General features: G+C 41.1%; 1 protein-coding gene across 1 annotated transcript in view; it reads left to right on the forward strand.

Moving 5' to 3' along the window:
• The window catches only part of EDIL3 (EGF like repeats and discoidin domains 3), a 294133-nt gene that overhangs the window by 187329 nt on the left and 81451 nt on the right, over nt 1–25353 (forward strand). The window contains exon 6 of the mRNA XM_056847986.1: nt 6915–7096. Coding sequence (XP_056703964.1) covers nt 6915–7096 — 182 coding nt within the window. The remainder of the gene's footprint in view (nt 1–6914; nt 7097–25353) is intronic.

Raw genomic sequence — 25353 nt, forward strand, 5'->3', positions numbered from 1 at the left:
ATATTTACCCGATCTTGTTAGGCAGGATTTAAACTAATGATGCAATTCCCAAAGCACAGACTACTCTGCAGCACGGTTCTTTACTGACACAAATGATGTTGTTCTGCTCTCTTTACTCAGATTAAATATAGGAAAGTCATCTGCTCTCTCCCATCAGTTCTGTAGTAGAGTGTCATGTCTATTCAAAGATTAGGTCTTTACATATTCTTAATCCTATTGTAATCATGCTAATTGTCAGGTTTCTTTGCTACTTTATAATATGTGCTTAGTCCTTTCTGCATGCTTAGTCCATTCTACTGCATCTTTCCTATGATTTTAAACATCTATCTAGTATAAAAATCTAATAAAATTTGCTGGAATTGGCCCATTGTTTATTGTTTTAGAGACCTGGGTCATTCATTAGAATAAATTATCTGGGAAGAGGGAGGCTCCAAGATCCTTGGGGAAACAGCCTTCAGTTGAATCCCTCTTAGGTTGGGTATTTGCATGATTGATAGAGGAGCTGGGCTACATTCTGCCTTAGCATGACTCACTGGCTTTTAATAATTGGTTTAATTCAGGCTCCTTCTATCAATCCTAGGCCCACACTGAGGTGTACACATGGACAGAGAAAGGCAGAACAAGCCATGACAAAAATGGGGGTCCCCAGGGGGTGAGACCTTGGGGCATCACCCCCCCCAAATCTTCCAGAGCTACCAGGTGGTGGCTTGGCATTGCTGTTCCCAATCCATGTGGCTATTACTCAACGCGGGTCCTACAACCATCAGAATAATTTTTTTCTGGGTCAGAAATGGCTGTTGACAAAGGGGAAGCTGGGAAGATCAGCAACTATTAGTACTTTTCCCTGATGAATCAGGGAAAATCCCTGTGATTGTACTTTATAAAAAACCCTCTAATTGCCCTTCATTCCTCAGCTGCTATTTACCCTGTGGGAAAGGAAGCATAGTGAAATGGTGCCTGTAACTTCCCCCCTTCGGGCATATGGCAGATGTAGCAGGGTAACTGAGTTTAGGAAAATGGCATTGGAGGAAAGGGTTAAAACCCTCTGTGTCATGGTCCCAATCCACATAAAGCACATTCCTTTGACTGAAGTTTACATTTAAAATCCCCCATTAAGAGATCATGTTCAATGAATTGTTTGTTGGGTTTGAAATGCACTGGGGCTGCTATTCAATATGCAAGAATGCTTAAGTCCCTTGATTTCAGTTGAGCTAAGCATGATAATTCTGTACTGGACTGTGTTATGAGAAAATGGTTTGAAGAAATGTGTATTTATCCAAAGAAATGTTTTGATATTTTACCACTTTTCATGAAGAAAAGGCACAAAAGCTCTATCACATTCATCCATGCATCCGAGTCGCAGACATGTGAGACAAATCATCATTTGCATTTTACAAATGGAGAAGTCAGGTTTAGAAGCAGTGACATTTCACACAGCACAGTGAATCTAGATTGCACCCACGTTGTCATGCCCAAGCCTGCAATGCCCCCTTCTGTGGACACATTTAGAGAGATGTGGAAATAGGGAAATAGGAAATTATTGAGCCCTAGCTCTATGGGACTCTTCTATGTGCAAGAGCCTCTGTGGTCTAGTGGACTGAGCCCATAATGTTCAGCAGCTCGGATAGTTGCTTCTGCACCAATGAATAATTCACTATCCTGTTGTCTACTGCCAATATCATTTCTGAATTTTCTTCCATTTACCTTATATATATTTTATATCAATCATAGTTTAGTTACATTTAAGATGCTGTGGTTCTTATCTTATAATCAGATACATGTAGTCTTTTGAGGTCCATGTTCATGCGTGATATACACCAGGTACACAATTACTGGTAGCTAAATAGCAGTGGCTGGAGATCTCCTGCTATTACAACTGATCTCCAGCCGATAGAGTTCAGTTCCCCTGGAGAAAATGGCCGCTTTGGCAATTTGACTGTATGGCATTGAAGTCCCTCCCCTCTACAAACCCCGCCCTTCTCAGGCTCCACCCCAAAAACCTCCCGCTGATAGTGAAAAGGGACCTGGCAACCCTGTAGCTAAAAAAGCTAATATATATATATATATATATATATATATATATATAAAGCCCAAGAAGTGGCTATTGATATGTATTTGAATTAGAGCAGTTTGCGTGCAGTTGGGTGCTGTCTGTTGTGGCTATAGTTCATTTTTAGCATTATACATTAGCATTACATTTTTGATTGTTTCCAAAGGATGTATGCTATATTGCTAGCGTACATCACCGAATTAGTCCAGCTGGTATGTTTTTAAACCATCGGGAGAAAATGTGTCTTATAACTATTAACAGTGTTGTCATATTTTAATGGAAGCGTTTTTTTGTTACTCTTACATTTTAGATAAAGTAGGAATAGAAATTGAATGTATACGTGTGACAACACAATTCCACACTTGGGAAAGAAAAGGAGACTTCTTTTCCATTATTGTGGCACGATATTATAAAGTGTCCCTGAGTAATGTTAAACGTGTATTTTTGATGTGGGCTTGTCACAATAATGCAGGTGACATTTCAGTTGGTGATATAACGGGGGGGGGGGGGAGAGAGAGAGAGCCTGGAAAAAGAATCAGTACAACTCTGCATTAACAGACCAAGATGCTTATTCTGAAGCAAGCTTAAACCTTTGTGTCATCATTCTTGATTGTTTATTGAATGCCAAAACTACATATGGTGCTACAGAAAAAATATCATGCCTGAATAATATGATCCCTGCTGATCTATGTTAAAAAAACACAACAGGGAAGAATAACATATTGTGCATGTACTTTGCCAAAGCTCATAATTATATTGGCATGTCTAAATAAATGCTGCCTTCTGAACAATAATGTGTAGATCATAAGAAGTTCCCAATTGTCTTATATTCACTATCAATTTAAATCCTTTTCAGAGGCATAACTATTCAGCTGGAGCAACTTAATGGCAACCTATGATGGGCCTATTTCTTTAAGGCTTAAGTGGTTGTTAGACTTTTTTGGGGTGGTGAAAAGGTCAGGAGAGGACCTCTTTGACTGTTCAAAATAGCTATGCTGGGGAACATAAGGAAAACTCTTGTGGGATGTAATAAGGAGAAGGGTTAGGGAAGACTGAGTAGAAAAAGTCTAATCTGACTGTCTATGATTACATGTATATAAGACTACTGTCTTAGCTTGGAAGTAATTTCCACTGAAATTAATGAGGCTCACTTTCAATTAAGTGCACTTTGGAGGGTTGGGCTGTAAGAGCAATGTTGTGGTCAGGAGTGTAATCTCTGGCCCAGTAGGGCTAGTATGGGCAAAGGAACCTATACTATTAATCTTCAAAGATGGGGCTTTTAGACACTGAGTTCATACTTTGCAAATATGTAGTTGATGTATGGACTAACCAATACTAAATCACTACACATGTTGTGCTAGCAGAATAACACCAGCAGCCAAAAAAAAAAAAAAACACTCCGCTCCACAGAAGCCACACTATTTCTTCCCTCCTCGGTGGAGTCCCAGCAGAGGGATTCTTATACTCCCGCGGAAATCAAAAACAGCAGCACCAGCATCCCAGGAGCAAACAATGCCCAGGCAGTAATCAGCACACAAGCTTACTGGACAGTGAAAAGGCTCCCGGTTCAAGACTCTATTGATGAGTCTTGTCAATCTTTCTTTACCTCCCTCCTCCTTTCAGGATTCCTCCAGTGTTTCTTCATGGGCACCTCCATCCACGAAGAGCCTTCCCTTTAAGAACCTTTCCTTTCCCTGTCCCTTTAAGGAAAAAAAGGTTCTGTACATTTGTACTGGACAGAGTCTTACTTCCAGAGCTAAACAGAGTCTGCCCAGAGATCCCACCCTCTAGACTGCTATTAAATGAGGCAGGCAAGAAAGGGCTATGAAGAGCTGAATCCGGTGGGGCAGTGCCCCATTTATCCTAATGAGCCAGTTTCTCTTACTATAGGACAAGCTTTAAGAGCAGGGCAGAACGTCCTGTGACTCAGCAAGCTGAACTAGGGTTGGCAACTCTGGGTTGGTAAATTCATGGAGATTTGGGGTGCTTTTTGAGGGTGGTTTTTGGGGAGGGAAGGGACCTCACTGGAGTATAATGCCACAGACCCCATGCTCCTAAGTGGCCATCTTCTCCAGGGAAAGTGCTCTGTAGTCTGGAGATCAGTTGTAAGTACATAAGAACATAAGAAAGGATCAGACCAAGGCCCATCAAGTCCAGCAGTCTGTTCACACAGTGGCCAACCAGGTGCCTTTAGGAAGCCATAAACAAGACTACTGCAGCAGCACCATCCTGCCTGTGTTCCACCGCACCCAAAATATTTGGCATGCTCCTCTGATACTAGAGAGAATAGGTATGCAGCATGACCAGTATTCATTCTAACTAATAGCCATGAATACCCCTTTCCTCCATGAATATGTCCACTCCCCTCTTAAAGCCCTCCAAGCTGGCAGCCATCACCACATCCTGGAGCAGGGAGTTCCAGGAGATCTCTAGCCCCCACCTGGAGGTTGGTAACCCTCAGATGAACTCAGGCCATGAGCCATGTATAGTGGCCTTTCAGTTACTAAAAACCTTCCCTGTTTTGTTCCAATGATGGAACATTCAGTCTTTGTGGGTCGCCTTATCTGCTGTGTGATTCACAAGCTGTGTTAGGAAGGCAAAAGTTCAGCATTTACTTGCCAATGTTGCTATTGCCTAACATAGCTCAGGGCCAAAGTTCAAACATGGGTGAGTTCCTGACATCTACTACTGAGAACAGGTATGTAGCCATGATGCAGATCCAACACTATAGACCTGTTTTAGTAAATAGCATCTGCTGGAAGAAAGTATGCTTTTTCATAAAGTTAAGCCGTGTAGGGACTCGTGAAATTACTAGTGATTATGTGCAGAATTAAAGCTAGGCCAGTAATCCATGGCTGCCAACTGTTTTAAATAGCTGTCAGTTAAATGGATAGCCCCCTCAAATTGTCGCTATAGTCATAATCATATAATTTTATAGTACCAAAGTAATGAAGCAGCTTGAATAGTGTTCTGCTTCTGCCTGGAGGAGGGAGGATTCTGTATCTTTGGCAGCTTTTTTTTGTTCAAAGCACGTTTATTCTGGTCCTCTGCAAAGGACGGGCTTTTAGCTGGGGATAAAGAAAGGCCAATAATGGCTCGTAGTTTATCTTGGTTATGGATCGAAGCTGAAATAAACAAAGAACGACAATGATCATTCCAAGCCATCTACAGAATGCTCCATACCATTAGTGCTATCTTTCCCTCCTTTTCCCCTCCCTAAAGCAAAGTACCTAAACAAAAACAACTGCAGGAGAATGGTATTGGCTGTGAGCTTAATGAGAAGTGCATGCATGAATCAGTATTAATTATCACCATATTGGAGGTCATCCTCCATCCTCCTGTCAGGGTTTGTGTTCAGCACCATTATCTTGCCATACTGAGCACAGCCAGAGTAATCTCATTCCACAAAATGAGGTGCAGAGAAGAAAAGAGGACTGCAGATGTCTCCAGCAGATTTGCTTCTCGCACGCTTTCCATTTGAAATCTGTTTATGCAAACTACAGATTACCGGTTGTGGAGCTCTGCTAACAGGAGAGAAGCAAGCAGTGCATTCTCCCCCCCCCTCCCCGCTCCATGTAAAAAACCCTCTCCCCCGCCTGACAGCTTGTTTCATTAACAAGACAGGACATCCATTTTGTACCTTTGGGCAATATTTAAGCCGTTGACCGTAATTGACCTATCATCATCACTTATTATTTATGCTCTGCCCTCCCGCATACTAAGCACTAAAAATCAGTATAAATGATGCCATTTAGGAAGGGTAGTGGGGGCGGGTAGTGCCCTCCTCTGTGTCGCAGACCACATTTGATTGTGGTCTGGATTGGAGCAGTTAAATTTCTGGCTAGCTTGCTGGCTGTATAAATTATGCATATAAAGTATTAAATGGAGCAATGTAACAAAACTGAAAGACACAAATAGATTTGCTTTGAGAAGAGATGACTGTCTCAAAAACATTACAAGTAAGTAACTACAACAGAGGGGTTTTTTTAATGTCACCCTGCTGTTTTTCAATATGTCTAACCTCTAAATCCTTTGGCAGAGAATTTTGCCTACTCCCTATTAAAATCTCTTTAGCCCCTCTTCTGAAATCTTGTGTGGTCTAAAGCAAACTCGGGAAAATGCCTTCTTGCCTTCCCTAAATGGTGCCCATATTACCTTCTCAAACAGTACTTTTCAGCTGCTGGGACCTATGTGATTTAGGGTTACCAGCTCCAGGTTGGGAAATACCTGGAGATTTTGGGGGCAGAGCCTGAGGAGGGCGAGGTTTGGGGAGGGGAGGGACTTCAATGCCATAGAGTCCAATTGCCAAAGTGGCCATTTTTTCCAGGTGAACTGATCTCTGTTGGCTGGAGATCACTTATAATAGCAGGAGATTTACAGCTGGTACCTGGAGATTGGCAACCCTAATGCGATTATTTGTGTTTGCCATTTTAGTGTTTCATAATCATGTTCTCTGTGGCTGAACTCTAGTGAAGGAGCCTCATACATATAACTTAGTGAAGGAGCCTCATACATATAACTTAGTGCTCCTTCCATATGGAAGATCCACTGCCAGGTGTCGAATCGAAAAGTGCCCTCCCATTTTACACAAAATCCTATCTGCTGGAGCTGGCAGTAGGAGCTTCCTGGATGTATGAACCATGAGTTCAGATCCACTGACTTTTGCATTTTTATTTTTATTTTGCATTTAATTTAATAAAAAATAGTGCTAGCACAACTGTGGAGTATTGTTTCCCTTAACCCACCTATTATCATGGCTTGTTCAGGATGATAGGACAATTCCATGACTAGTTTGATGTTTGCATAGATCCATATCTAATATCTCAATTTTAAATACTCTGATATGTATATTTTTCCCCCACAGAATGCTCTGGGCCATTAGGAATTGAAGGAGGAATAATTTCAAACCAACAAATTACAGCATCATCCACTCATCGGGCTCTTTTCGGGCTCCAGAAATGGTACCCCTACTATGCACGACTTAACAAGAAAGGTCTTGTAAATGCTTGGACGGCTGCAGAAAATGACAGATGGCCATGGATTCAGGTAACAGATGGAGCCGTTGAGATGGGGGTGGGGAGTCTTGCAGGCTTCATTGCCAAAGTAATTTAAGACACTGATGAAGAAAAATGGTAAACTGTTATCCGGATTCTTATTTGCAACCTTAAATGAACCCTAGACTTATGAGGAGGTTTTTAAAAATTATTATTGCAATTGCTTTGGATCATTCACATGTACAAACTTTATCAAGAAGCAAACCATGCTTCCTTCTGGGCATCACAACTACGTTAATAATGATGGTTACCAGTAAAGCAACCTTTCCACATGTGTTCAATAAAAATGTAATAGCAACAGCTGTTAGTGGCAACTTTTTAATATAAAAAAATGGGCTGTGCTGTTGGCACTAATTGTTTGTGCAAGATAGTATTTGTTTGTCCCCTAGCACCATTAAAAGCAAATAGGGAAGGGTAGGCCTTAAACTTCCCATTATGATGTTGGGGCAGTACCTTAGAGAGATGACATCTATGTCACTCTGCTAAAAAATGCTAAGTAAATATATTATTGCAATCTTAAGAACACTTTAATGGGAGTACGCCCCATTAAATAAGATGGGACTGACTTCTAAGTAGACCTTCTTAGGATCTCTACAATTGGTAATGGGGTAAGAAATAAGTATATCACTCCCTGGATAAAAAAGCTAATGACACTTTCTGAGAAGCAGATACTATGTTATCTGCTATCAAGTAGATGGGTGAATTGCATGAGAGATGTGGAAACTTTTCTCTTCATAGTGTCAAGAAAAAAATCTTATTCCCCCTTTTTTACAGTGTGAAGTGGCAGATTAATAGCCAATGGCTGTTAAATCTAGGGAAAGGAAAGGTAATGGGGTAAAGGTATCCCAAGGGCTCCTCTAAGAAATACAAAATGTATTAGGTATAACTAAATCTACCTATGTGGTTTCATGTGGACCCTGTTTTCAATAAACCATAATAGTCTCATACTGTAATTCATGTATTAAAATATGTATACATTGCAGACTGGTAGTCTCAGCAATTCTTGGTTTGCTATATTATTAGCCAGTAGTACCTCTGTCTTATCTGGATAGGGATTTCATTTATTTGCCCTTATCCAGCTCTTCACTGCCTCAGGCACTAATTCACAACTTAAGGTGCTGCTGAAAAACCAAAATAAAGTGAGCATACTTATGGCATTTCACTCTAAATGTATGGGTGTTTTCATGTAGATTATAAATTGCATAGGAGAAAGAAGGGACTGGTGGAATTCCATAGCACAGGTGCCACAGTGCCAAGCAGCCCAGCAACACTTTCTGATACTGATCAGACAGATAGGAAAGGGACAGCCAGGGCATGACAGCAAGCTCAGCCAGCTGAACAGTAAGGATACCTTGGCTGTTGTCACTGAAAACATATGCAAAGTCCAGAAGGATCAGCAGACTTGCAGTCTCCTTGTCTCTTTCCTGGCAAAGGAAATCAATCTGGACAGCAAAGATATTCAGTTCCAAAATTAGGTAAGGTCAGATTGAAATTTAAAATGGGTCCAAGCTGATTTGTCTTCTTCAAAAATGTCTGGATTTGTCAAGCCATGATATGTTCAAGAGCCTTCCCCAAGAAGTAGTTATTTGCTTCTGAAGGATAATGGTTCAGATTGTTCAGATGGAAGGCTTCTCCAGAAGGGATTTCATGACCGTCTCCTTCAGATCAGTCAGCACCTTTCTGTCAATGGAGTTTTCACCACTCCCTGGACCGAAGTAGTTTTTTCTTCTTCTTCTTAGCTTAGAAAAAGGAACTGCTAGTGGTGGCGGTGGGAAACTGTTATTTTTTTTATGAGAAAGATGCAGAGGCTGAAGAATGTTAGTAATACTTGAATACAAGTATTCAAGTATTACATTCTAACGGTTTACAAATGTATATTAACGGGCACATTCTAACGGTTTACAAATGTATATTATTTATTTTATTTAACAAGATGATTTTACCCCACTTTTTTAAGTTGGTGAATTCCCTATCTTCCTTTGTCTCTTTTACAGTATTTTAATGCCATTTCTAGGCAGTTAACACAAATCTAGCATCGCAGTCGCCAAATTTCTTTCCCAGTCAATTAAGATTAAAAAATACTAATTTCCTTATGGGCTATTTAGATAGTTCCTTTTTTCTTCCTTTTAATTTTGATCTCAGTGTGACATTGTTCAGGGCCAAATTGGCCATATGAACAATATCATTAAAGTAAATGCAAAAAACAGCATCAATTTTAATTTCAGTATTTAAAATTGCCCTGTGGTTTGGGAAATTTCTAGATATTTAGGAAGGAAAGAGTTTGGGAAGGGGAGAGCTCTGAAGACTGTGATGTCATGGAGTCAACCCTCCAAATCTGTTGTTTTCTCCAGGGGTACTGATCTCTATAGTCCATATAGATCAGTTGTAACATCGGGAGAATTCCAGGCCCCACCTGGAGTTTGGTCACCCTAACTGATATTCATTAATGTGGTTGGGGGAAACTGTTGACCAAGTTAAAGGACTGGATTCATTTATAGAGGACAAGTCTATCAAGTCCAACCATGATAACCAACAGTGACCTCTGATGTTCAGTGGTAGTAAACAACTAGGGTAGACTGCAACTTTCATGCCCTGCTTGCAATTGAACTTTTAAGATTTAAGTGTAAATAATGAGCAATGAGCAAGGTTCCCCTATAAATATTTTCTTCTGTATCCCTTAATTAATAACCTTATTTTATATGATATCGCTTGTCACTAATCAAATTACAGTTTCAAGTGCTTTCTGACAACTTCAAATGAATTAATAAAGCTGCCTTATACTGAATCAGAGCACTGTTTTATTAAGGTCAGAATTATTTAGTCTAACTGGCAGTGGTTTTCTGGGGTCTCAAGCAGAGGTCTTACGTATAACCAAGTATCTGACCCCTTTAACTGTACATGCCAGGGATTGAATCCGGGAACTTCTGCATGCCAAGCAGATGATTTATGCACTGAGCCAAAGCTCCTCCGTCAAGTCATTTGTAATGTGTAGCCCACTCCCCCATTTTCTCAGAGCCAAAAAAGACATAACAAGGATCACAGATCTCCTTCAGTCTACAAATGTAGATTACACACACAGTTGCAATGCAGATCAGTGTCATCTAGAAAGAGGAAAAGGGATGTAAGTATTCAACTTCCACTCTGACTCACGAAAGCTCACACACTGTCAGAAATTTTGTTAGTCTTGAAGGTGCTACTGGACTCTTGCTCTTTTTAACTTCCACTCAGTTTTGCTAATCAAAACTGAAATCTTGTTTTGATTAGATTTTTAAAGTGAGAAAACAACAGATTTATGAAGGTAGCAACACTATGGGAAGCCTGGTTTCTGTTGGCAAAACTCTGTGGGTGCTGAAAACCCCTCTCCCCTTCCTGCATAGCCCCAATCCAAATCAGGGCTGCATTTGCATGAAATGTACCAGAGATCTATGATCTTTAGCATGTCTGGCTTACCCCTCAGGTAAATGTCGCTCACCCATAAATCTGTAATTTATTTTTCTTGCATTCTTCAAGGGAACTAAAAATTGAAATCGCCATTCTAAATTTACACTCCCTGAGTTTAATTAGTAATAGAACTACAATGCTTGTAATTGGTTTGCAATTTAAAGGGTCAGTGGCTATGACATTAAAAGCAAATTAAAGAGAGAGTGAGTCATATCTAACTTTAAATCATTTTGTATGGATTTACAGAATTAGTAAAATAATACTCGTGTTAAGCACTTACTGCTTCATTAAGAACACAGAGCATACTGCTTTAAGTGAGAGTGAAAAATAGTCTCTTTATACCGTCCTTATTTTAATAACTACTAGTTAGATGTGATCAAATTTGTCATTTAGCCTATTGTAGCAAACAAGCTTGCTCTTTTGCACTGCCAGCTATGAATCAGCACTGTTATCACTCCCATTTCCATTTTACCTTGCTAATGTGACTTTAATGCGAGTTAAGGGAAATAAAATTTCCCCAAAGACAAGAAAGATATAGCAACGGAAGGATTTGTGGATGAACATTGTTGCATTTTAATTTGAGTGTGCAATATTTGGCTTTGTAGTAGGGTGTGTTGGCAGCATCCCATTAAATCAATGTGGGACTGTACACTGATGTGTAATCATTCCTTGTGGCCTGCTCTGTGTCTCAGCTCTATGCCAAAGTGCACCTGTGCTGGTGTGTACAAAGCATTCTGGAGCATGGGCAACCATGACAACGGGATGCAGAAGCACCAGTAGTATGGGACATGCCTTGCTGGAAACCTTGACAGAATTGAAAAGCAGGAAGACAAGGAGACAAGAGGTGGCAGAGCTAGGAAGCGTCAGGGCTTGGAAAAAAACAGAAGAAGTTTATGGACAAGGAATTTGGGTGTTGCCAAGGCAAAGACCTAGGCCTGATTAGTAATAGTGTCAGCCCTTGGCCCAATTTGAACCAAAACCACATCAGAGACAGTCAGGTCCAAAGAAGCTGGTTTTACTGGTCAAAATAGGTTAACAGAGCATAAAGGAAAAGGTGACAGCAATGGCTTTTGCTGGCTTGAACTTGGTAATATAAAAGCATGAAAAAAACGCAAGAGATTACAGAGCACAAACAGCGCTGTGGTTCGCACAGCTTCAAAGGCATTTAGGTATGCATAACAGTCCTTGAATTCTTGAGTCTGCTCAGTGAGAAAACGCCAGGAAACGAAAGCAACTGAGATACAGGCCTGACAAATAGCCAGAACAGGGGAATGAATGAACTATGCTGAAATCTGGGAGAATTATACAATAATTTCAACCTTCTGAAGTGGTTTGCTGCTGTATGGAGCCTGTTAGGAGGCCTCCAGTTTGGGTACTTGACATTCTTAACTGCCACCATTGCAATCAATAGTGAAAGTTACAGCCCATTCCTGAGCCTCTCTAAGGAAATTTTGGGGCCTCTACCTGCAAAACATGTCCCCCAGGAACCACAGAAAGCCCCCAAAAGCCCCCATAGGGTTTAAATGGCCGAATTTTTAGGGAAACCCAAATTTAAAGCCGAATTCCCACCTTTACCGGTCTAGGAAATTTGGCATTTGGGTTTTCCTGGAAAAAAAATAGCCAACAAATCCGAATTTTACCGATTTTTTCCCCAACGGACCTAAAATTCATGCCTTCCTGTCCCATGTGTTTGCCATCCCCCCAGCACTATAGACACTCACGTATGGATGTAAGATTGAATAGGGTTGCACCCACAAAAAACAATGGGTTAGATCCAGTGCAAAATTTCCATTTGTTCTATAGCTCTTGAGCAAGCAGAAATACAAGAAAAAGACCACAATAGTAGCTTGCACTAATTCAAACATACTGTATCCCACAAGTGTTTCTACTTGTGCAAGAGACTGTGCAAATAGTTCCGGGGCTTCAGGAAGTAATCCTAGCAAGTTTATCATTCTCAACATTATTCCCCTATATACAGTATGGGAGAGGGAGGATAATTTCTTATGCACATATGTCATTGTATATATGACCAATGTTGCACAAGTAGAACTATGCTAAGTAGATTTATTTTTATTCTTGCACATTGCTGGATCCAACTCAATATGTATAGACCCAAACTACACTGTCATTGTACTGTAAGTAGTATACTGATTACATTGCTGCAGTACAGAGACCTTGAATGCATTTGGCCCCTTGTCTAAGTCCTGTGCTATGTGGGAACATACAGGGCTAGACAGAATGATGGGAGACAGTTGTCAAATCTGTACCAAAATTGTATTCAGTTCCTCCTACTACTATCATTGCTGGATTTCAGAATTTTCAGTGTTAACAACTTCTTTTGAGAGTAGACAATCAAGTACATCCATAGTCAGAAGTAGTAATTATAACCACTCTGATACATGTATTGTCTTGTCTCTGGTAATGGAATCACGTACACAGCTTTGTAGCACATATAAACAACCAGATATCATGGATTACACTATACCAGCTATCAAAACCTGCTGTGTAGTATAGTCACAGTATCATTTGCCAAGTCCAGCCTGATCTTGCTGCAAGAAATTTGGCTGAAATCACACATGCATTTTAAAGCACTCTAATTATCTCTCTGAAATGTCCCTTCTCCATTTAATATGCATTATAACCATTCTCATGTGAGCACTTCCTCATTTTGAATGCCATCACATCCCTCTCCTAGTGTGGGAGAAAACAGATCCCCAGTTACTTTCCCTGAATACTGGCTCATACTACAACACGTTAAATCCCACCAAAAACCTTCCTGCAAGATACAGAACATTTTTTTCAACAAAATATGGAATTTCCATTCTATTTTCTGCTGCTACTGGGCTAGAAGTGGGAGAGGAGCAGGGAGCTTCCTGTCTTCCTGCTGTCCTTTCAGCTTTCCAATGGCATGCTTTTGTACCCTAGCCTCTCTTCACTATCCTCCTTTATAGGACTGAGGCAACAAATCCTTCATAATTAGGGTTGCCAACCTCCAGGAGGTGGCTAGAGATCTCCCACTATTACAACTGATCTCCAGGCAACAGAGATCAGTTCCCCTGGATAAAATGGCTGCTTTGGCAATTTGACTCTATGGCATTGAAGTCCCACCCCAAACCCCACCCCACCCTCCTCAGACTCCACCCCCAAAATCTCCAGGTATTTCCCAACCAGAAGCTGGCAACCCTGTTCATAATCCCCAGGCTGGGCTAGAAGCATGTGGGGAAGGAGGCAATTCTGAGGGAGAAAGTGCAACCAAACACAGTGGAATTTACTTCTACATAAACAGGGACAGGATTTGGCTGTAAATAAATTAATAATTTTCTGATTACATTTCCTCTTTGTGATTAGACAATGTACTTTTTATCTCTGATTTTCATTCAGTTGTTCCCCCTCCTATCCTTCTTCCCCTGCCAGCACAGCTGGTGGTTTCAAACAGGGGAGATGTCAAAGTATAATCTGTTTCCATGAAGGCAGATACAGGGAAGCACCATTCTTTCTTTTGAAATATGGTGCTTATTAAGATTACCAAAGACATGCAAAGGGAAGGGAGGATAAAATATGTATTTTAAAAGCACCTGTCCCAAATGTGTTTCATTCTGTGGGGAAATGGGGTTGGAAGGTTATCAGTGCTCATAAGGCAGAGCACCTCCCCCCCCCTTACAAGTAATACATAAAACTAAAGTGGAATTGTAAGCCAGCCTTCCTGTATGGCCATCAGCTCATTCAGAAACCAGATACAGCATCTTTAAAACAGCCTTTTGCATCGGTGACCTAAGAACAGAAGAGAGGATCTGTGGTGCTTTAAGGAGCATTTCTGAATTTGGTTTTTACCGTTGACAGACTCTTTCCCACCCAGATGGGATAGGGAGACCGTTAGGGGCTGTATGGAGAAAAACAGAACAGATTTTCTTTCTAAATAGTGGGATGCAAAAGAAGCTTACTTGCTAAACCTGTCTGCAGACATTGATCTGGAAGCCATAGGCAGAAATCCATGAGTCCCTGAGGTTCCAGTGTGGGAAAGCACATATTGATCCCACAATGTTGTCCTTTCCTTTTCTCTGTGTAAGCTAGCAATATATCTGCTAGTCATTGCAGTTTCTTGAGCACCCACACATCCATATCCTGATGGCAGGGAATCGGAACAGTATGGTGACATACACAGGATTACTTGTTCCGTGGGGGGGGGGGATATTTTTCTATTGACCATAGCTGCAGAGAAGACTCAGCTCCCAACCCTTCCCCAGTCCTGACCAAATAAATATTATATCAATTATGTCTTTGATGGAAAATCCCAAATTTCATTTAGAAATAAAATTTCAAAAGTAAGCTATCCCCAGTTATATATAAAGATAACGAAATATATCGTTATATATTTATATATCGAATATATATATATATATATATATATATATATATATATACACACACACACACACACACACACACACACACACACACACACACATACATACATACACACACACACACACACTTTCTTTAGTAAACAAGAAAAAAATGAAATGCTACCTGGTAGCATTGCCAACTCCAGCTTGGGAAATTCCTGAAGCTTTGGAGTCAGGGTCTAGGGAGGACAGACTTTGATAAGGGAAAGAGTTGAGTGGAGATGTGTGACTGTAGAGCCCACCTTTTGAAGGTGCAGTTGTCTCCAGGGGAACTGATCTGCTAGAGATCAGTTATAATTCTGGGAGAACTCTAGATCCCATCTGGAGGTTGGCTACCCTGCTACCTGGGATTATATTGCCTTAAAATGTCTACGTATGTTTGGCTGCTCATCCTAATTACAGAAAACTTTGTGTATGTTGCTTGCTTATTAGTTACAGTGGATGGATCATAAAGTACAACTGCCAAGGAGACTGTGGCCATTTATGCTTGGTAATTAGCAGCGCGTTTCAGGCTGAAGTGCCCCACATATTTGGGGGGGGGGGTTTCACGCTGAACCGTCATTCAGGAAGTGACTGCGGAGCCGGTGCATACCTGCTTCTCATTTCTTAAGAGCCCCTTTAACGCAACCTTTTGTATTTGCTCCGCCCCGCACCAAAGCATTTACTGAAGGAACCATGAAAAATTACAAATGTGGCTTTGCTATGCAAACTACCATTGCCAATGGCTATGCAAATGAAGGAGTGAAGGAGCAGGCAAGTGAGGGGGGTGGAATGTCTCCTTTTGCACCGGGGCCGTGAATAGGAATTTTAAAGGTCGCATTTTTAAAAAGAGCTTTGAGTGAGCATCAAAACTGACCCTGCATAAATGGCCTGTAATATATTGGCTGCTTGGAGTTAGCTCTGTTCTTCCTATACTGTATAGTATTTAAATAAATGATAAAGCCAAACAAGTAAGCATAGATGGAGAGGTTAGGATAGTCTGGCTGTGAAGGCCATAATATGATTGGGACATAGGTGCCTTGAAGAAAGCAGTTTAGGGAGCTGGTATCCAGATTAGTTTTTTTTTTGTTTGTTTGTTTTTTTGCTTAGTAAGTCCCACTTCCCAAGAAACAAGGTGTTGTTCAGTTTATAAAGCAACTTTTCTCTCCAGCAGTACATCCCAGTTAGATGCACTGTTTTCCTCCAAAACTGTACATTGCTTCTTAGGATATTACCTTTTTTCAGATTTGTAAATGTTGTACTTTGTGTATAGAGAGGGCTACCACATTTGTTTTTTAAAAATAGGGTGTATCAATTTTTAAAAACAATTGTTTTGGGGGGGTCTTCTTTATGGAGTATTATGGTACTAAGAAAAAAAATTCTGATTGAGATTTTTAAACATGGCTACTGATAAATCCATGTTGATGCCACCCCATTTCAAAACTCAAAATATTCAGAATGAATAACCATAAAATAAATAATCAAAAGTATAAAGAATGAAAAAACAGCTTTCCTATTGATCATAAGCAATAAATATGCACCAGGTGATCCATTTTTGAAAATACAAACTCCAAATCTCAAAACTCTCACACAGATCTCACCTAGCATTCATTCAAGCACCCGTTGGAAGATCTTTTAAGCAAGTTACCAACAATCAACTCAGCCATTTCATTACGCTCTGTTTTGTCTTCATGAGTGGCAGATTACTAGTTCCTCAATTGTGGTCATTAATCACATTTAGAAGTCTTCAATACCATCCACAGCTTGAAAGATTCAAAATCTGTTAGTGAATATAACATCTTTCTGTTTTTTGTGATACATGTAGCCCTTTCAAAACACTCCGCAATCAGCATGTTAACATCCCTGTTAGAATTCTGCAGCTGTTTCCAGCAGTTCATCAAATGGGCTTAATAGGAAAGCTGGATCCTTTGGGGACATCAGCTTCAGAATCTGGCAAGCATTTTTTTCCGAGAGGTAAGGAATATAAACCAACATGGAGGAGTTGAAAGCTCTGCACTCTGGTTTTGCATTTGGCCTTAGGGCTGAAGGAAGCCTTCCAGCACTGTCTAGTATAGCTTTTTTTAAAGGAGAGAAGGAATTGGCAGAAAAAGAAAACTTTGTTGCATGAGACCCATGAGTAAGCTCCATAGCCCAAGAGGCAACAGAAAGAAGGAATCACCTACACAGTATGGAGCCATTCATTCTTTCCAGATCTATGTCAACAAACTAAGGGGTATTCTTCATGGATATTTGCTGCTGTTTCGACGCTGTTTTGCATCGGAGGCAAATTTTGGTTATTCACTGCAGAACCGTGTTTTCCCCCACTGAGCAAAATAAGCCAGTTTAAAAGAGAGGCAATCCAAACCACTTCTGAGCCGTACTTTCCAGTAAAAGAGCATTTTGTTGCTCGGATGCCCATGAAGAAATGTTTGCTTCGCTCCCCGGGACGTCTCCTTTCTCCTCCCCCAAGAACGGTGATTGGCTGGGGGAGTTGCCACTCTAACAGCATCGCACCGGCAGGAGGGAGACCCAAAGCAGACTGGCTGCCCCTCTTCAGAAGGGTGATGGGGGTTTTGGCTTGGATTTGCCGCTCTCAGGATGCCCCTCCCCAACACACACACACATAGGATCGCACCGGCTGGAGGGAGACCCAGAGCAGACTGGCTGCCCCTCTTGAGAAGGGTGATGGGAGTTTTGGCTTGGATTTGCCGCTCTCAGGATGCCCCTCCCCAACACACACACACATAAGATCGCACCGGCTGGAGGGAGACCCAGAGCAGACTGGCTGCCTCTCTTCAGAAGGGTGACGGGAGTTTTGGCTTGGATTTGCTGCTCTCATGGTCCCCCCCCACACACACACATAGGATCGCACCGGCTGGAGGGAGACCCAGAGCAGACTGGCTGCCCCTCTTCAGAAGGGTGACGGGAGTTTTGGCTTGGATTTGCTGCTCTCAGGATGCCCCCCCCCAAACACACACACACAGGATCATGGGAAGAGTGGGCGGGATTAGGCGGATTTGGAGCGGTGAGTCATGAGCGGCAGCAGACATAAGCAGCGCAGAGAAGTGCGCTGTTTCTCCCGTGAAAAATTGGGATGGGGGGTGAATCTGCACTGCCATGAAAAAGCTATTTAAATCAGTTTATTATTTGCTCCGATTCGAAACCGAAGCAAAATCCACCGTGAAGAATACCCCTAAGAGTGCTATTACTTCCCCCTTCCTCCAATGCTTTCCTCACACTGAACTGGATTTTCTACTAGCTTTCTCACAGACTTCTCAGAAGAAGGTTAGACTCTTTCATAGCTTTTTTTCCAGAAACTTTGGGAAATCCAAGCCCAGAGAAATACCCAACAAATCTCCCTAACAGTTAGGGTTGCCAAGTTCCTTTTCGCCACCATTGGGAGCTTTTTGGGGCAGAGCCAGAGGAGGGCGGGGTTTGAGGAAGGGAGGGACTTCAATGTCATAGAGTCCAATTGCCAAAGTGGCCATTTTTCTCCAGGTGAACTGATCTATATTGGCTGGAGATTAGTTGTAATAGCAGGAGATCTCCAGCTAGTACCTGGAGATTGGTAGTCCTACTAACAGTTCTCCTCACTTGCCTCAATTAAAGTTATCATTGTAAAAAGGAGATTGGTAACAGGCAGTAGGTGGGCTTGTTAAAAACAGGAGGTGCTTTGTGAGCTCCTGAGCTTGTCCAGAAAGAGTCATTTCTTGCCAGGATGCATGGGGTGTATTATGTTGCGTGGGCGATACACAAGACCGGAAACGGAGTTCCAACAACAAACGCTTTATTATGAACAGGCAGAACAGAAATGGAGAACTGTGCTGAGACCCCTGCTATATCACTCTCCCCAAGTCCGTGATTGGGTGGTTGAACCCTGGTAGCCAATAAGGACATACAATTTAGGAGCCTGGGGAAATCCGAGCTCTACACGCTCCTGGTTTCCCGCGCTAAGTACATAACAGGGTGATGTAGTTTCTCAGTGCCTTCTAAGCCAATGAATTGATCTTGGAAGCACAGGAAGCTACAAGTCTCTCGAGCCCAGAGCCAGAAACCATGCTTGTAAGGAAACGCTAGGACTGCTTTAAGATTGATGGCTATAGGGCCTCTTCAGGTTCTAGTAATTCCTCCCCACCACATATCTTGCAAAAGTAAGTTTGCTTCAGAGAGAACTGGACTGGTTCCCTCAGAAACTCCCTCAGAAATTTTAAGCCAATTTCATTCTCATGGTACCAAACTGGGTATGTTCAGGGACTGTAATTCTCAGGTTTAGTATGTGAATTTGGGACACTTAAAGTGGCTCGCACTGTCCATTCTGAACCGTATTTGAGTCAGGGCATCAGCAGTATGGTGTGTGTGTGTGTGTGTGTGTGTGTGTGTGTGTATGTATGTGTGTGTGTATATATATATATATATATATATATATATATATATATATATTTACCCAGTAGGTGTGGAAAACAAAAACTCCTAATTACAATGCCAGGCTTCCTCTTGAGACTCATCAAGTTTGCTTCTTCCCTCTGCATACTCTATATAACGTATTCCAAGAAAGTGCTTTCAATTTTTAATGAGATGTATTGTCTTACATTCTTTACTGAGAAATGGAAGAAAAGGGGGGGATTTTATGCTTTGGATAAAGTCCATAAATTGTCAGGATATTTTTTTTTTTTTTGCACCAACAGAAGTTTGAACATTCTTAACTTTCCTTTTGACAGTTTTTGTGGCAACTCTTTGTAAGAGAAGCTGATTGTGAAGCCTGCTTTTCATTCTCATTTGTGTGGGAGTTTTCATCTTCATCTCGTACAAAAATAAAACGAAGAGTTTCCCCTCTTCCGCTTGTCTCTCCAGCGCTGCATTAAAAAACCTACAAGAATGTAAAACTAAGAAATGTCAAGAGGAATGTTGCCACCAGCATCTGACAGAACTGATAACTAATACCATCCTTGTTGGAGAAAAATAGCAGCAGTCTCTCTGTCCCTCCCTTCGTCATTGTTTGTGACTTATTCTTTACGAAGCAAAGAAAACATGCTCCCTACCTCGGGAGATAATACAGCGTGCCCTTGTATGCCCTTTAGTCTGGAAAGAAAACAAGTTGAAATATATTTGGTGACCTAAGAATGACGGCTATGGTTCTGAGCAGTCTTAAATTCTTGGTAGCAAAAGTCCACTTTCTTTGCTCAAGTACATTTGGAGTCCTACCGCAGTCTTGCTTCTGAAAAGCTTTTGTTGTTTTTGTTATTGTGGTTTTGGTATGAAAGACTTACAATGTCCTTCCCTAAGAGGATGTCCCCTTCCTCCCCCATCTTCACTGTTCACTGTATTGAGCATGGGAAAGACGGAAACCCAGAGCACAGACTCATTCAGCAGGCATCTTCCAGTGCAGAGGGGTTGTTTTGAACTCAAAGAAGCCTTCCATTACTTAATTAATGTATTGTTTAGGGCATAACAGTGTTGAAGAAGAAGAGCTGGTTTTTATATGTTGACTTTCTCTACCACTTAAGGCAGAATCAAACTGGTTTACAGTCCCCTTCCCCTCCCCACAACAGACACCCTGTGAGGTAGGTGAGGCTGAGAGTGCTTGACTTGCCCAAGATTTGTTCTCATGACAACCAGTGTGCTCTGACCAGAAATGGCTGTACTTTGATGAAAAATGCCAAGAGATGTTTCCAAGATCTATTATATGGTAGCTGACCCTCTCCCATTATGTTGTCCCTACCCAGATAGTTTTTAGACTTAATGGAGATACTATGTGTGTTCAATAATATATACACATACAGTCTTTATGGTACTATTTCCAAATGTAGGTAATGAGTTGACAAATGCATTGCTTGACACAAGGACACATTGTGCTGAATCAGACCATTGGTCCATCACAGTCAGTACTGTCAACTCATACTGGCAGCAGCTCTACAGGGTCTTGGGCAAAGGTCTTTCACATCACCTACAAGCTGATCCTTTTAATGGAGATGCCAGGGATTGAACCTGGGACCTTCTGCATGCCTAGCAGATGCTCTACCACTGAGCCAACCCTAGTTTTCTGCATATAGTAAACTAATATATCTGGAAAAGAGATTGATAAATTTGTTCTTCCTGGTGTACTAGTTCTAAACAGTTTTCATGGGGTGAATTTTTTTTTTGCAGACTGACATAGTCTAGTCCGGAAAGGACTCCAGTTATATCATTTTGCTAATTGTGTAGCTCCTACAGAGTTGTCTAGTGAGTCTGTTGAGTGCCACAATGCTAGAATTCTCCTGACAGACTTGCTTGGAGTAGCTCACCCTTGAGGAAGTTTTAAAATAGTTTTGGAGTGCCTTAGAAAGATAACAAATACACAAAATTGCTTTTGCAAGCACAATGGCTAGATAAACCTCCAAACAAGCAGGCAGAAGATGGACCTGACTGGCAGACTGGCCTATTTTTTCTTCTAAGGAAGAAGGGAAAGTACATGAAATCAACAAGCATCCAACAACAATAATGAGACAAACTGAGGATGGATTTTTATTTTTATTTTTACTCTGAATTCAGCAGTACTGAGAGTGAAGAAAAGGTAATCATGTTGAGCCACAGTTTGGATTTCAGGAGTTTTAATTCCATTGAATCATTGAGAATAACAAACTGAATGAGTGTAATGTGTGGCAGCTGGATAGCAGAAGCGGGGTCTACCCTCAACCTGCATGCATTTCAGCTTGCTGTGAAAACTGAGCAAAAAGTAGAGCTCCTGATTACATGTCTATATTTTGTATGTTTGCTAACCTCCAGTTTGCTAACCTCCAGTAGGGACTAGAGGTCTCCCAGAGTTACAACTGATCTCCAGACAACAGAGATCAGTTCCCCTGGAGCAAATGGTTGATGTGGAGGGTGGATTCTATGGCATTATACCCACTGAGGTCCCTCCCCTTCTCCAACCCTGCCAACCTCGGGCTAAAGGTAAAGGTCCCCTGTGCAAGCACCGAGTCATTACTGACCCATGGGGCTCACTTCCCCGGGCTCCCCCCTCCCCAAATCTCTAGGTATTTCCCAAGCAGGTGTTGGCAATGCTATTATACTTAGGATCTGTTTTTACAGTAGACTGAACACACATAGGATAAGGATAAGGCCAGCCACTGTGGTCTTACTTCTCCCAATGCATATTCTGTCTTTCAATTTGAAGTGAGAATTAACTTTCAGTTAGTGAAGTCATCCACACTGATTGCCATTCGTAAATCAGTAACTGTGTAGTAACCCCCTTCCTTATGGAAAAGTTGACTGGATAGTACATTTCTGTTTCTAGAAATGACATTTTCAAAAATAGATGATCATTTATTTATGTATTTGTTGCCTGTGTATGTTGCCTTTATATCAACTTGTGTCCTCCACACAACTAACAAATCAGAATTTAAAATATATAACAAATCAGAAATTTGAAGTACTACAGCAAGAGACAAATTCCATAAAACCGTAAGACAGCTCAATAGTACAACTGTGGAGATAAAACTCAAAGTAATGTCACATTCATTGAACATCAGAAAGTATTCCATTTGCTCTTAAGGTCTATTGGGGAACACCAATCTCCTGGGAAAGATTTCCACAATTTTGGGGTGATAGCAGTACATATAGATTATTACATATAGATGTCCTGAGAAGTGTTTAGAAACTTCAGTTGGTGCAGTCCCCTAACAGCTCAACTTCAGTTGGTGCAGTCCCCTAACAGCTCAAATGTTCCTGGAGTTGGGTGGTAACTAAGACTGAGAGATGCATGCTTCACAGCATGCCATAAGCCATTTATTTCCTTTTCATTTAACAGTAACCATGCAAAGTGAACGTACCTGTTGTCTGCCATCATGCTATCTCACTGCACACCTGTGCAGTCCTTTGTCTCCCTATAGAGGGCTGACCCATGTTGGGGGGGGGGGACCAGTATTTTGTGGCATAGCCAGGGAGTTTCCTAGTTATACTGAATCCCCTCCACACACCTTACTAACAATCCATCTGTGCTCATCTCTTGCCTTAAAAATGCCATGAGGGAGAACTTCATTGGGTCTCCATGAGTTGGTTGTTACTCAGTGGCACACACACAGAAAACTAAGAATGCAAATTATTGCATTACTTTAAAACAAGCAGAGCACACGCAAGTTGACATTTACTTTGCTTTTTAAAATGTTATCGTCAGATGCTAAACTACAAATAAGTATAAGTAGAGTTTCCCTTGGGTTTCTTGCCACAGATTGTGAAGCAGTTAACAAATATGTAATATCTGATGAAGGGAGCTTTGACTCTTGAAAGCTTATACTCTGAAAATCTTGTGGTATCTAAGGTGCTACTGGACTCGAATTTACCTGTTCTACTTTAGACCAACACAGCTACCCTCTGAAACAATATAATATCCCCAAATAAATAAATAAATAAATTTGGGGATATTATATTGTATTATACACACACACACACACACACACACTTGACCACAGGAAGAACATTATTAGGAAATACCTGGAGATTTTGGGCCTGAGAATGACGGGGTTTGGGCAGGAGAGGGACTTCAATGGAATATAATACCATAAGAATGGACTTTCTAAAGTAGCCATTTTCTCCAAGTGAACTGATCTCTGTTGCTTGGAGATCAACTGTAATAGTGGGAGATCACCAGCCACCACCTGGAGGTTGGCGACCCTAAACATTATAGTTTTATGAACTAGAGAGCATGTGTCATTAAATACCAAGCTAAGATTCAGCTTTAGAAAGGAACAAGTACTTTATATGCATGGATCTGTCTGCAGGGTCCCAGATTGCATGTACATAACCTACAGCTTGTATGTGTGTAGGATTTGCTCACAGAACCTATGGAATGCATGTAGATTAGGGCGGAGCCAACTAATGTGATCCTAACCTCCACCCGCACATTCAGTGAATTCCCTAAATACTCTGCATTGGGACTCTTACGTGTTTACCTAAAGAATGCCAGAGAAATGTACATCCTTCCTTCCTTCACAAGCCACAACGCTCACAAACAGAGATGTACATCTCCAACTGAGACAAACTAATTTCATGTGTGTCTAGTTGTGGGGCTATGTATTATATTCTGCATAAGTATAAAAATAGGTGGATTATCCTCTTCCCCAGCAATTCAGTTCTTCTTTCCTTTTTAATTTTTTTTCCTGGGAAACATCACTTTATGCCTCAGAGAGTTTACAGAATTAGACAGAATGAAAACTTGCTTGGTTTGTTTCTTCTTATTATTAAGTTATTATTTTAGTCCCTGAGGTAGTTGTTATGAATTCTATTAACTGAAAGATATGAATTATTCAGTTACTGGCTTGTTTAGACATCAGCCTCAGTACAAAGCCCATAATCAGTTTCCTGTTGTACAGAATTCTGCAGCCATTTAAATTTCATTTAATTTACAAATTATTGATTACCAGCTTAATTATGTTGAATGAAAGGATAGTATGAGTTACTTTATTCCTAATAATATACTAAACATTACTTTACTCTTAAAGAGTTTTATTTCAGGCAAATGCCTGCCCCAGTTGAAGTTTCTGAACACTTTTCAAGGGTAGCCCCCAACAGAGTGCACTGCAGTAATCTAATCTACATATAACCAGGGTATGTACTACAGTGACCAGCACTTTTCTTCCCAGGAAAGGCGGCAGCTGGCTAGCCAGTCAAAGCTGGCATCTGCATCAAGTACATAATGATGAGAGGAGGAAGTAAAAATGCCTTTCTCACTGTAGTCAGGTTTTAATCCCTATTGAGCTATAGGGGAAAAAATCCCTCCCGTTTTATCTTTGCCCTGTGATTGATTCCACATGGCTTGTACAGTTGTCTTGCTTATCTCTATGAGTTCAGTGGGACTTGCTCTCAGGTGAGCGTTGATAGGATTATTGCCGTAGTTTTTAAATTAAGATGGCCACTGAGATATTTTGCTTTGTTTGTGCCAGTGATAAGAGGAAAGTGGAGACATGATCCAAGGGGTTTATAAACTGGGGCCATTTGTGGTAGCCGTTGATTTCACCTAAAATATTTTTTTCTGTGCCAGCTGTATGAGACTAGAAAGGCTGGAATCATCCAAGAGAATTTAAACCAAACTTTTGAAGAAGATATATTTTGAGTATTCATTATTGTTTACTACTTCCTTTGATAGTTAAAAGTGGAATGATCTGATTCTTAAAGTCCAGGAAATGGCAGGATGAGATAAGCAGACAGTGTCGTGTAGTGGTTAGAGTGTCGAACGAGGATCTAGTACACCCAAGGTTTGTTATCCCCACTCAGCCATAAAAACTCACTAGGTGACCTTGGTCCTGTCACATGCTGTCATCCTAGCCAATCTCATGGGGTGGTTGTGAGGATAAAATGGAGGTGAGGGGAATGATGGAAGCTGCTTTGCTTCCCCATAGGTAAGAGAGGCGGGGGGAGGGGGAATGAAGTAAATAAATATAGAATATAAATT

This window comes from Euleptes europaea, chromosome 4 (genome assembly GCF_029931775.1).
Source record: "Euleptes europaea isolate rEulEur1 chromosome 4, rEulEur1.hap1, whole genome shotgun sequence".
NCBI lineage: Eukaryota > Metazoa > Chordata > Lepidosauria > Squamata > Sphaerodactylidae > Euleptes > Euleptes europaea.